Source organism: Furipterus horrens, unplaced genomic scaffold, assembly GCF_987537825.1.
Source record: "Furipterus horrens unplaced genomic scaffold, mFurHor1.1.pri manual_scaffold_6, whole genome shotgun sequence".
NCBI lineage: Eukaryota > Metazoa > Chordata > Mammalia > Chiroptera > Furipteridae > Furipterus > Furipterus horrens.
Window position 1 is genome coordinate 104,904,711 of NW_028327176.1, and position 13,059 is coordinate 104,917,769.

At 53.2% G+C, this 13,059-nt stretch overlaps 1 protein-coding gene across 2 annotated transcripts in view; it reads right to left on the reverse strand.

Annotated features, from left to right (window-relative positions):
• Positions 1-254: 254 nt before the first annotated feature.
• Positions 255-13,059, reverse strand: part of TRAM2 (translocation associated membrane protein 2) — a 72,612-nt gene continuing 59,807 nt past the window's right edge. Inside the window, exons 5-11 of one of the 2 annotated variants that reach the window (XM_090282582.1) lie at positions 7,733-7,791; positions 6,471-6,555; positions 5,821-5,891; positions 3,145-3,249; positions 2,736-2,879; positions 1,800-1,963; positions 255-542 (exon numbers count right to left, since the gene is read on the reverse strand). In XM_090282582.1, coding sequence (XP_090138708.1) covers positions 469-542; positions 1,800-1,963; positions 2,736-2,879; positions 3,145-3,249; positions 5,821-5,891; positions 6,471-6,555; positions 7,733-7,791 — 702 coding nt within the window. In that variant the 3' untranslated portion in view covers positions 255-468. Of the gene's footprint in view, positions 543-1,009; positions 1,173-1,799; positions 1,964-2,735; positions 2,880-3,144; positions 3,250-5,820; positions 5,892-6,470; positions 6,556-7,732; positions 7,792-13,059 lie in introns of those variants that run through there. The other variant, XM_090282583.1, reaches the window with a different exon arrangement.

Sequence of the window (13,059 nt, forward strand, 5' to 3'; positions counted from 1 at the left end):
ACGAGGCTTCTACACTTTGACAGGTCCCAGGGACCAACACTGGGGTTGGGTGGCCCGGGCTGCAATCTTGGCTCCCTCTCATGGTAAAAAATCAAGACACCGAAAAATTGCACAACACGGTTGAAAGAAGTAAAAGGACAAAGAGCAGCCATGACGGACAAGAAAGGAAGCCAGCAGAAAGATAACCGGGAGAACCTGGGCTTCCAGAAAACACAACACAGGACAGAGGTGAGGACATGAGTGGCATGAGGGAGTGCAAGAGGAAGATTTTTGGTTTTATTGAGAATGGTTTATGGAAGAATAAGAAAAAGCCAAGAAGTAAGAAAGAGGAAAAGCCCCGTTTAAAGACAGGTTCCTGCGGTTTGAGATGGAGCATCACGAGCAGGAAGGGGAGGCAGTGATGGAGGCCTGGGCCCCCGCTGCCCTGCTGGGCCCCCCAAGAGGATTCCTATTCTCAGCACTTTGGCCTTAAGGAGACTTGAGTTTCTTAGTCCGTGGGGAGGTTCCATTCTCTGCTTTCACCACTCCATTTTCGTGGTAACCTAGGAAGCAAAGGGAGACAGACAGACATGGTGTTTCTGCTGGGACCAGAGCAGGAGAGGAGGGTAGGGGCCCAGGCAGCCTGGCCCAGCTGCTGCCCACAAGATGAGCCGAGGGGACCCGGGAGACTGTCCCCGGAGGCTCCTGCTTCCCCCCAGGATCTTGCTGCTAGTGGCTCTGTTTGAGGTGGTTGGTCTCTGACTACCCTTTGGTGGAAGGGCTGGGATGACAGAGAGTAACCCAGGAACAGGAGACACCTGCCGCCCGGGCCTCAGGCCAGGGTCAGATCCTTGCTGAAATCACTCAGCTGCTGCCAGTGTCCTCAGTGAGCAGTCACTCACTCCAGCAATAACTCACAGGAAGGTGACAGCAGAGGGGAGGGGTAGAGAGGCTGGAGGGACAAGACTTTCCTCAGATGCCCGACCCTCCTCTGGCAGAAAAATTAAGAGCAGAAAAGAAATCTTTTTATTGTTGTCAAAAATATGTCCAGGTGCTTGCTCCAAGTCAGAGAGGCACATCTGGCTGCCACCTCACACCGCATACCCACCACAGCCAGGCCTGGCTCCTCGACACACCTAGCCGCACACGTGTCTGGACCTAACACACATGAGCCCTTGCCAAGCAGGCCACACCTGGAGAAAGGCAGGTGAGTCAGAACACATCCTGGTGCAGGCAGACAGACCTCTAGGATGGACAGAAAGCACAGGGCTAGTAGTGCCCCAGGGCCCACGGGGGAGGGGAGGGGTTACTGAATTGCAGCAGGGGCCAAAGGAGAAGTGGGTGTCCCACCCCTGCCGCCCACCTAGCATAGTGCCATCTTGAGTCATTCCTGAAGACAGAAGAGGAGCCAGTAGCCTGAGAGGCAGGGGCGGGCCACGATGTACACAGAGCAGAGGGCAGGTGAGGACAGAGTAGCTGTGCAGCCCAGAGAACAGGCACAGAACTTGGCGGGCGGCCAGAAGCCACCCTGAGGACACACTTCCTGCCAGAGCTCCCCGCCCAGCTCCTGCCCTGCCTGCCACTGCCACAGGGCTCCCACCTAGTCAGGGCCAGCCTCTCCCACAGTCCATCCCTGGCCCACACCCAGCCACGTGCCAGTCAGGTCCTGGCAGGAGCCAGGGAGCCCCAGGCCCAGGGAAGGAGTCCAGACGGAGGGCCGCAGGAATGGTCTGGGTAGAGTCCAAGGAGCCTGGCCTGGACTCCTGCCCCCCTACCCCAGAGAGACTCTGCCGCTGACTGTCCGAGGCCCTGGCACTCACCAGATTCCCTCTTGATGAGCCTTGCTGGTAGCCTGGGGGCAGCTGGGACTCTCCGCTTGGCGTTCTGCTCATTCCAGTACTCCCGCCAATGCCGCAGTTGGGAGTGGATGAAGCGCCACATGAGCCAGGCCTGGGCAGCACACACCAGCAACAGCACGCAGAGCCTGCAGAGGGGCAGAGTGGGGGCTCACGGGGGCTCAGGCCCACAGCCCCAGGGCAGGGGAATTCCCGAGGCAGATCACCGCCAGTCCCAGCATCCCCTCACCCCGCCACCACCCACAGGAAGAGCTCAGGGTCCAGTGCCCATCTCTGCTCTAGCACACTTCAGGGGGGGTGACGGATGGGCCAGGCTAGGGAGACTGTCAACAAACATGCATCCAGCTCCATAGTCACACTGTTCCCGTGCCACCTTGGGATCCATGGCCTGTCCCTTTTGTACCCACAACGCAAACCCCAGCTCGTGTTAGCTCCGTATATACTGGAAGAATTCAGATAAACTGAATTATATACAGCAGAAATAATTCTTTTGTGGCTTCTCAACTAGCATGGCACTTAAAAAGCTGTGCCACCCTGGACCAGTCACACACCATGCAGGCCCTAAGGCCTCACAGAAACACATCGGCTTCCTCATTGCCTTCCTCGCTGCGATGGGAGGCCACTGGCCAATCCGTTGAGAACATGGCTGTGAAGAGTCCAAGCAGAGCTGCAATGATCACCAAGAGACTGGGTGAGAAGCCTCTTGAGCCCCACAAAGGTAAGGGCATTCCCATGTGGACTGAGGCCCTGGCTAGTCTTTTGGGGCCAGGGCCCAGGAAGTGAGGATGGTTTTGATGGGAAGAAAGGACTGGTATCTTTTTTCCCTCAGGCATAATGTCCAGAGCTCCCGGCAGCTCCCAGGGAGTCTGATTTATTGCCTTGCCCTTCTGCCCAACTCACCTGCAAAGTAAGGTGCTGAAGTTTCCTTTTTCGGGGTCAAAAGCTTGGTTTTCTATGTGAGCAAGTCCAAAGCCGATGGCCAGCACGGCGAGGGTGAGGATGAAGAGGCGGGTGACCCCAAATACAGCAGCCCAGGCACTGAACCTGCTCACAGAGGTGGAAAGGCACATCAGCCTTTAGGCCCATGAGGAACCTTCACCACTTCTCCAGAAGCGATTCAAGTGGGAAGGAGGTTCAAGGGCGGCTGAGGGATGAGATATCTAGAATAAGATGCTCCAGGAGAAAAAGAGCCTCGGGTGCAGCCTGCAGGTAAGGGGACAGTTGACATGCAGGGCAGGACCCTCCCGTCAGAGGACACCCCTGCCCGCTGTGCCTCTGAGCAGGCCAGCCTCCCAGCCTCATCACTTACAGCTTCTCATTGTTCTCGTCTGCAAAGTAGAAGAGCCGGGCCATGTGGAAGAGGAACTCAGTGGAGTACTGCAGCAGCAGCAGGATGAGGCCCAGGCGGCTCAGGCTGCGGGGGAGAGACAAGACTCATGGTCCCCCCAGTGCATGGAGAGCAGAGACGAGGGGCCCCACACCCTGGGCTCCGCTCTCCACTCTACTCCCTGGTTGGCTCTGCCTCATCCTTTAAGATTCAGTTTTGCTGTCACGCCTCCAGAATTTTTCCAAATACTGACCCCCTGGCCTTCCGCCTGTCCTGTCTGGGTCGGGCACCCCTACCACTCCCACAGTTACCCCGGCTGAGGCTCATGACTGCACTCATCCCATGCATGCATCATCTGGGGGGGACTAAGCACATAAAAGGTGCTCAGAACAAGTTGCTGAACTTTACATGGAGAGTCAGGGATTCCCGCTGTCTAATGTTTCATTAGCTAAATCTTCACAGCTCAGAGGTATACAAAGAAGCAAAACTCAACATAATGCAAAAATCTGTGCTCATGAACCAAACTCTTAAAACAGAGCGTCCACTCAGACATCCCTTCCTGTCAGTTCCAGGCATTACATTGTTACTGCCTTTCTTAAGCAGTTTGCTGCAGAGGATCAGCTGTTGTTCAAATGCAGAGGGAAACAACAGATCTTGCTGAACACACGGGGCTTCAGGAAGTCAATGAGATAATGTGGGAGCCCCCCCCACCCCCCCACAGGTGGTGATAAATAAGAATCCGGCCAATTCCACCCAATGAGGCCAAAGAAGTGCAAAATCAATCAGGATGATCAATGGATCTTGAGAATGGTCAACAGAATAATGTGAAAACTCCCCAATGTCTTCACATGGCCAAGAAAGTCCAACTTGATCTTGCCCGACCTCATCTCAAGCCTCATTTTCTGCACTCCAGCCACACCAGGCTTTATGCTTGCTCCCACCTCAGGGCTGTGTACCTGCTGTTCCCTCTACCTGTACAGCATTCCCCACCCCTGATCTCCACGTACCTGGCTACTGTCATTCATGCCTCCACCTGAGGCACTTCCTCAGAGAGGCTTTCCCTCTCCACACCAAAGGTGCCAAGTGCACACGCCGCTCTGTTACACTGCCCTGCTCTTTATTTTCTTCATCGCACTTACCACCATGGAAAACTAATTACTTATTTCCTCGTTTATGCTCTGCCTCCCACTAGAATGGACAGCCCAGGAGAGCAGGGCCTGTCTGCCTTCACCCAGATGTGACTGCAGCCTGAAGCGGAGCCCGGCCAATGGGAGGGCTCAGGTCTGTGCGGAGTGAGCAAAGGCCTCCAAAAGCCAAGCTCTTCACCAAAACAGGACCCCACAACATTCAGCATTTCAAAGATCTGTCTTTCCTGGGAAATCTTGTGGCCAAGAGCCTCCCCTTTCCCCACATTCACTTCAGAAAACTAGAATAAAGATGGAGGGAAAAAGCACTCACATTCCCTAAATGAGCAGAGAGGCGGCTGCCCCTTGACCTGGTGCCAGCCTCTCTGGGAACAGGATGGGCGTGACTTTGGAGGATCTGCTGCTCCCTGCCCTCTCAGACCTATTCTCAGTCCTTAACAAGAATCCAGAGGGCTCGGTGCGAATAGGGTCAGACACCTGCCCTTGTCCTTCCCTGGGGGATGTCAGATGCACAGAAAAGTGAATCCTGGAGCATCCTGCATCTTCAGGAGCAAGAAAGGACCCAATAGCAGCAGGCAGCTCTTCTACGTGGTCCTACCTATACCTCTACCCTGTCATGGTCACAAACCACTGGGGTGGCAGCACAGACTGGCTTCCCCAGACCCATTTTGCATGTGACCGTGAGCACCCAACACAAGAGCAGAGCCGCCCTCACCACACAGCCTTCACCCTCTCCAGACCAGCCAGGAACCCTCACTGTTGTGAGCCTCCTGAGACAGGAGCATGGGTGTGAGAGCTGCCTTCCTCCCGATTCAGTCCCCTGAGTCCACCGTTCTCCTGGATGCCTACTGCGTGGACCTGGGAGAGGCTGGGCCCCAGGACCTCCAGGTGGCTTAGCAGATTACACATCACCAAGTTACACTTCACAAAGTCTCAAAACGACGGCTCAGAGAAAGTCCTGGGTGTTCCCCTGTACTGAGTGGATAACATTCAAGAAAAACCCGAATTGGCAATGACACGTTCTGTTCATCAACAGGAATCTTTTCATAAGAGATGCTTGAGGCTAAACACTTTTCAACATCGGAACAACCAGCAGCAACTACTCTGTATTTTGTTACAAATCAGAGGGATGGGGGTTCCAGGGCTGCACGCTCTGGCAGCCACTGGACACATGAGGCACAGGCCCAGCCTCGGCCGCCCTCCACCTGCAGAACCACGGACCAAGTGCCAACATCCCTGGCAAGCTCCCCTGGCTCTCTCGGGTTTAGTGGTCACTCTTCTGGGTTCCCCTGACAGATGACACAACTGTCCTCCTCCTTATGTGTGTGTAACTGTCTCTCCTACCAGGCTGCGAATGCTCCACTGAAGACAAAGGAATCTTCTATCATCTCTCTCTGCGTTCCCAGGTCTCAGCCTGGTGCTCAGCACACAGAAGGCGTCTCACAAATGCCTGCTAATTAAATGAATGTGTGCAGAGACGCGCGAACACGGGGGCAGACCCGGTCTCACTCACTTGAGGAGGTATGCCCCGGCTATGTGGACCAGGTACAGGCAGATGTACTGCAGCTGGCGGGGGATTTCCTCCTGCAAACAAGAGAAGCGAGGAGTGAGTGTGCCCGCTCCCTAACTGCAGGTGCATGGGCAGAGGAGAGTACAGAGGGGTGAGGGTGTGCCAGGCTGCCTCCCCCATGGCTGTGCGGTTAGTGCTTAAACAAAGACAGTCCCAGGTCAGGCCAGAAGCCCATCGCTGAAAAGTCTGTGGGCAAGGCAGCAGCTTCGGGTCCAAAGTCAGAGGGCGGGGTTGGGTTGAGAAAGAAGGGACAGGGACTAGGGAACAGGTCTTTGGAAATGATTCAGAGTGAAGCTATTTAAAAAAAAAAAAAAGATTGTGGGAAAGGCATGAACCTCTCTATCCACCGTGAAGAAGACAAGGCTTAGATTTCCCTCAAAGCCACATACATGCCCAGCATGGGCAGCAGGCAAGAGAATGATGCTGGTGACCCTCACTCATGAAGGTCTTCCTGGGGACTTCAACAGCAGCCAACTCCACATTTTCCCAACCCACCAACGCACCCCTATCACCACCCAGCGCTCTGGGCTTCTAGAGGAAGGGGTGCTGAAGGGGAGGACACATGGCTTCCACAGGGAGAAGTGAGCACTCACCTTCCGTACCTTCTGGAAATATAGCTCAGGAAGTGCGTGCAGCCAGTAGGCCAGCTGGCACAGGTAGAAAAACTTCACCTGGAAGCTGGAGACAAGAGAGCGAGTCACATGGGAGGGATGGAGAAAAATGTGACCGTGGTGCTAGCCACGCACAGGAGAGAGTGAGGGACAGGACTGTGCGAGGAGCCGGGGAGGGAGGGAGGTCAGCCAGCTCCACGCTCCTGAGCCTGGGGACGCGGCTACACAGACAAGACCACTTAGACACAGAAAGTCCACTGAGAGAAATAAAAAGGGTAAAAAGAGTGCTGATGAGGAGGGTCCTCAGCTTGGGGAGGAAGGCTGAGGAGGGAGCTGATTCTAGAGAAGTGTCAGTGGAAAAGAGGGTGGCAGGAATACACTTAAGAATGGGCCCCCACAGCAAAGGAAGGACCTAACTCAGCTTAAGTGCTCTGTCATTATCCTGCAGGGCCTCTGGAGAAGCAAGGAGTGGCCTCCTGAGGGACGGACCTGGCTGTTGCTTTCCTGCATCTCATCCAGAGCAGGAGGGGAAGGGGACGCTGCCTCTGCTGGGGCACCCGCCATGGTAGGTCAGAAGGGAAGATGCGCAGTGAACATGTGTGGGTCACCAGGAAGGTCAAAGCCGGAAACCTGCATGGAGGTGCTCTGCTTCCGAGGCTGAACGTCAGAATCCGCATGTTGGCATCCTAAGCCCCAGTGTGATGGTGTCAGGAGATGGGGCCTTCAGAAGACGGCTTGGCCACAGGGGCAGAGCCCTCATGAGGGGGACTGACATCCTTGTAAAAGAGGCCCCAGAAAGCCCCCAGGGAGCGCCCCTCCACTTCTGCCTTGTGAGGACCCAGAGAGCAATGCTACCTGTGAACAGGAAGTGGGCCTCACTAGACCCTGAAACTGCGGCACCTCGATCTTAGACCTCCCAGTCTCCAGAACTGTGAGAAATAAGTTTCTGTTGTTCACGCACCACCCAGTCAGTGGTGTTCTGTTACCACAACCCGAGCTAAGACATCGCCTCTGTGACAGGGGCTAGTGCAGCAACACTCTGTGTTGGGATTCTCCAGTCCAGCAGACTGGGAGGAAGAAGCACCCAGACGAGTCTGTCTTCCACAAGACGGTGCCCTAACAGGCTTGGGGTAGGACTGCTCCTCATGCCAGCTGGCTCTGTGGTGTTCTGGACGCATTCTGGGATGAGGAAGCCAGAGGACCAGCTGGCTCCTCCCTGGAGACCAAGTCATGAGAATACTCACGGGAGGTACACGTGTGGGTAGTCTTCCCAGAGGCTTCTCAGGTTTGTTAAATATCCTTCCTGTAGTAGGCGAAAAGAGGCAGTATTTAGAAATGTCAGGGGTCAGGAGTCAGGGGTCAGGGAAGCATCTACTCCCCAGCTGCCAGGAAGAGGAAGGAACAGGAAACGTGAAATGAAGGACCTCTCCAAGCAAGACCAGCTGGCACTTGGCCGGGGTCTCTGCTGTGACAGCAAGCTCTGCAGGGCGCAGAGACCTGTGTCTGAAGTGGGCCTGGCACTTACTAGCTGCATCCAGCCTCCGAGCAAGCCAGTCCCTAAGTTTTAGCTGGCTCCTCTGTGAAATGAGAATAAAGATACTTAGCCTCCCAGAGTTATTGTTAGAAATGAATGTGACAGTTTATGTTTATGTGACAGGGTCTAGTATTATGCCTGGCATGTGGCGCTCAGGAAATGCTTGTAGAATGAATAAGCAAATGGACTCCAGAATCACCATCCAGTGGAAAAACAAAAAGCTGAGTTTGGCTTTTCACATCACCCTATAGGCCTCGCATATGTGACACTTATCACACTGTGTCACAATGGCCAGTTGCCTCCATTGCTCTGCAGGTTCTTCAGGCTGCGGTCTTTTCCTCCTCTTCCTTAAATCTCTAGCAACTTGCCCAGGGCCTCATACACAGCGGGCACCCAGGGCCTCTTACAGAGTAGGGGGTGTAAGCCTAAAAACCTCTGATCACAAAACATATAGAAATGACAGATGAAATCTAACAAGTATTCCCTTAAGGCAAAGTTGCGCTTACTATAAGGAAGGAAAAAACCCTGGGACCCCAAATAGAATAGGGAACTGAAAGCCACAGAAGTAAGGTGAGGCTGTGGGGCTGGGGCGTTCGTGCCCATGAGGGGACAGGAGATGGTGCCTTGGGAGGTGGAGCCCAACACCCACGTGCAAAATGAGGATCCTGAAAGGGCTACCACCTTTGAGAAGTAGACTAGGAAGAGTCTGATGACTGACACAGGGAGATGAAGAAGACGTCTGCTCATCCTGAGCTAAGGATGAAAACAAAAATATTACTCCTTGAAAATTCATTGCCTGAGGTTTGCCTGCACATGGGTCTGGAGTTCAAATTTACACCACCTGTGTGGTCCAGGGACCAGCGGTATGAGCAGTACTGCTGGCCAGTGATACCACTGGGACATACGAGATGGATTTTCAGTAACATGACTAATATCTGAGCTGGGCCAGTTGCTTCCGTGAGTCAGAAAATAAATAGAGCTGGTGGCTTTGAGGATGAGGCTGGACCTCGAGTGCTCACACTGGTACTAAAGGCAGGGGCGGCAGTGCTCGGCAGGAGGAGGCCGGCGGGCTGTAACGGGAAGCACTCCAGGTTACCATCCACTGGATCCTCAGTTTATGTCCATGTGAGGGCCGACCCAGCACCTTGGTGGTACTAAACGTCCTGGGACATTTCTGTAGATTCCTCAGTCCTGATCCCCGAACTGGGGCCTCATTAGCACAATGACCCAAGTCCAATCAGGCACATGCACCAGTGTAGCCATGGGAGCGTCAATGTGAAGAGGCCGGTCGGTCTTACCCCAAACCCTCGCGGCTTCATTCCTAGCCGCTTCTCGCGACCAGCGTCCCTTCTCCCTCAGTCACGCACAGATTGGGGCACAGAGGTAGGCGGTTCTGGGCACTTTGGGGGCGGGAGAAACACTTTCTTACACCCACACCGCTGCTATCCACCCCTGCCGTTCCCCGCCTGCCTTCACTACAACGTCACACCTGGGCCACAGCGAGACGCTGTGACAGCAGACGGTGAAAGGGTCTCTCTCTACCTCATTCCACGGAAATCACAGAGGTGAGAACGTTCCTTTCTAGAGAGCAACAGCGTATTTAAGGAGGGAAATGGTACTTCTGGGACTGAGGTGAGAAAGGCATTTCTGCCCAAAAAAAGACTGGCCAAGAGAGGCAGCACTGAGAGGAAGGAAAGTCCAGCTGACCTCGTGATTTTAAACAGGAACCCTCCTCGGCTTGGCCCCTTGACTCGGGAGACAAGGAGGTCAGAACCTTGAAGCCAACAAGCAGAGAAGAATGCTGCTGGCTTGTGAATGTCCAGTCCCCGAGGACTGTGCAGGAGGCGGTGGGGGAGGAGAGCAGGGGGAGCCAGAGGACAAATGACTCGCTACCCTGAGAACAGCCAGGCAGCTGCCGGAGGGGACCCGGGGCTGGGGCGCCCTCCGCGCTCAGGCAACCAAGGACCCCAGGGCCCCGGGGGCTGAGTGCAGCGGAGGCAGCACCTGTAACCCACCCTGAACCCCACCCACCAACAGGCACCAGCGGAGGGTCTGGGGAGCTTTGGAAATCCTTTGTCCTCTTCTGGTTCTACAGATCAAGCTACGAGCTAAGCCAGACCGAGCAGGCTGGAACAGCCTCTCCCTTTCCCCGACGGCCATCCTTTTTGGTGGAGGAACAAAAGGAACCACAGACACAACAGAATCCAGTCACAACACAGCCAGCTGCTACCTGATTCAGACGTCCCTTATAACGCTTGTCCTTCAGGAACCACCACGTACTAAAGTGCTACTCTAAGTGAACAGCGCTCACCCAGAAATTAGCCCTGCCCCACGCACCAGCGTGAAAGGTGTTCCTCCCACCAGGTTCTCACTGGGCACTGGCTTGAGTTTTTAAAATATGAAGTCAGGCAGCAGGACCAAATGCCCTCACGCTGCTCCCCTCAGTAGAGTGCACACACGTGTGTGTGTGTGTGTGTGGTCCTGGCCAATGAATAGTAGTTCAAAGGTCAATTAAAAGTGCGAGGTTGACATTCTTATAAACTCGTTGGTTGGCGCAGCCAAACTCCCATCACTCTGGCTGCATAAATGCAGAGAGAAACATCTGAATCAAACACCAAAATAAAACTGGTTGTTTCTGGAAGAAGGGATTTGGAGTAACTTTTTGCTTTCTTTTTTCAACTTTTACACATGGCTTACTTTTAAAAAAATGATCATCTGTGATGTTTACAAAAACGATCCATTACTTCAGAACTGTTGGAGGCTAGAGCAAGAAGATGCATTTTGTAGTTCATTAATTCTCATAACTAATATTTAGCAAGCAGCTCAGGGTCCAGTGGGAGAGAGACAGCAGAGAATACACACATGAACAAGAAATACACCACCACAATGGGCATAGTCCAGAAAATACATATTCACACAGGGGGTGGTCTCTGAGGAGGTGACATTTAGGTGGAGGCTTGGAAAGCAAAAAGGAACCAGCTGTGGGAAGCCAGGGAATCAAGCATTTGATCAGAAGAACCACGTAGCAAGGCCCAGGAGGCAGGAGCGCCAGCAGAGTTAGAGGGGCCCAGGGAAGAACGGCACAGCTGGGACCAGTGAGATGGGGTGGGCATGGTCACAGGGCCAAGAGCACAGCCATCAGGACAGAAACGATTTCACTGCAAGTGGGATGGGGGCTTTTAGGCAGAAAAATACATGATTTGATTTACATTCTAAAAAGCTCTGTCTGGCTGAGCAGAAGATGGACTGGGGTAGGAGAGGTCAGGAGAGGAAACAGCATCCTTCTAGAAGGAAGGTGTACAATGATACAGGCGAGAGATGATGGTGGCTTGGACTGCAGATCAGGGTTCCTCCACCTTGGCACTAATGACACTGGGGACCAGATAGTTGTTCACTGTGGAACCGTCCTGTGCTCTGTACAATGTCAGCAGCATCCCTGGCCTCCACCTACTTGATGACAGTAGCATATTTCCAAATGTGCCCAGGGGGCAGACTCTCCCCTGGAGAGGGCTACTTGGCCGGGGGGGGGGGGGGGGGAGGGCAGGTGGGCAGCAGCCAAAAGAACCTAATGTGTTCTGGGGGTTGGAATGACAGGAGTTGCTGACAAACTGACTGTAGAAGGTGAAAGAAAGAGAAGAATCAAGGAAAATGTGCATTGTAACCTGAAAATACGATTACAAAAAAAAACCCTGCTTTCACTCCTTTTACAAAACTGCACTTCCAGTTCATGCAGAGAGGAACAGATGGGGTAGGTGAGAGCCAGGAGCAATAAGGTGTTAGAGGTGGAGTCTCTGGGTCCTATGGTCTCCATTTCCTGTTGAAGATGCTGAGTGGGGAGCTGGCTGTCTAGGTAATAAAAGCCTGTTATGAGGGTCCCCCCAAAAGTGCTACATTCTCACAGCCTAATTAGCATCATCCCTTTCAAGCCAAAGGCTGAAAGAAGCAAAGACAGAGCAATTGAGCATTTCACACTCGGGAAGGGGTGTTAGGTAACTTGGCTGTTGGCCTCCAGTCTGGTCTAAATGTGTCACAGCTGTGTGCAGCGTAGGGGGTGAGGTAGGAAGGGTAAAAGTGATTCATTCAGAGATGAGGCAATGCTTCTGCTGAGAAACCAGTTACATGTGGTCTCTTAGTTTGTTTGGCCTCAAAGCAGCTCAGGGTCTCTAGAGGCAGGCATGAGCCAGACACCAATTCCTGGGGATGGGCCTGAAATCCAGAAGCACCTAGACTTCCTAGGCCCGGATGTGCGCTGCACAACAACACAGGGTGCTACTGACACAAGCACCTGTAAGTCTGCCCCACAAACAGGGTAACAGGACAGCCTTGCTTGGGCAGACAGACATCTTAGGTCCCGCATTTAAAATTCCTTGTGTGTAGAACCAGGTCCCTGGTTGGGGGGCGCATGAAAGGCAACCACACATTTATGTTTCTCTCCCTCTCCTTCTCCCTCCCTTCCCCATCTCTAAAATAAATAAATAAATAAATAAAATCTTTAAAATTCCTAGTGTTCTGTTTAGGATAAATGTTCTGTGATTAAATGATAATGGAACTAAAAGCAATGTACAAAAGAACATGTTGACTTCTTTGAGAATATGAATTGAATGTTCATCTCTGGAGACAGAGAGTTCCTTAGGATGTGAAAGTTCATCACTGTCACTGAAGGAAGAAGAGGAAGGGGGAGGCAGCAAAAGAAATTTCTAAAAGGTCATAGGGCTGCTGAATTTTCTAATCCCAGGCCTGAATTTCCCATAAGGCAATTCCAGCTCCTAAGAAAGAGACCAGGTTCAGACAGGTGGTGCTCCAGGTGGGGGTGGGGCGGGTGGAGTAGGGGGATGCTAATTAAACACTTCCTAGCAAGAACAGGCAGGGTCTTGTTACAGTGAACCCCAAAGGACCATCCACATTCCTTTGTTGGAAAGAATTCTGTTGTATCAAAGGCTGCTTGAAATAAGAGTCCTATTGTGTAGAATGGGGAGGTAGATAACTTGTCTGCTCCGCCAGGCATCTGTGGGAATGGCATTGACTCTCAGGATTTGA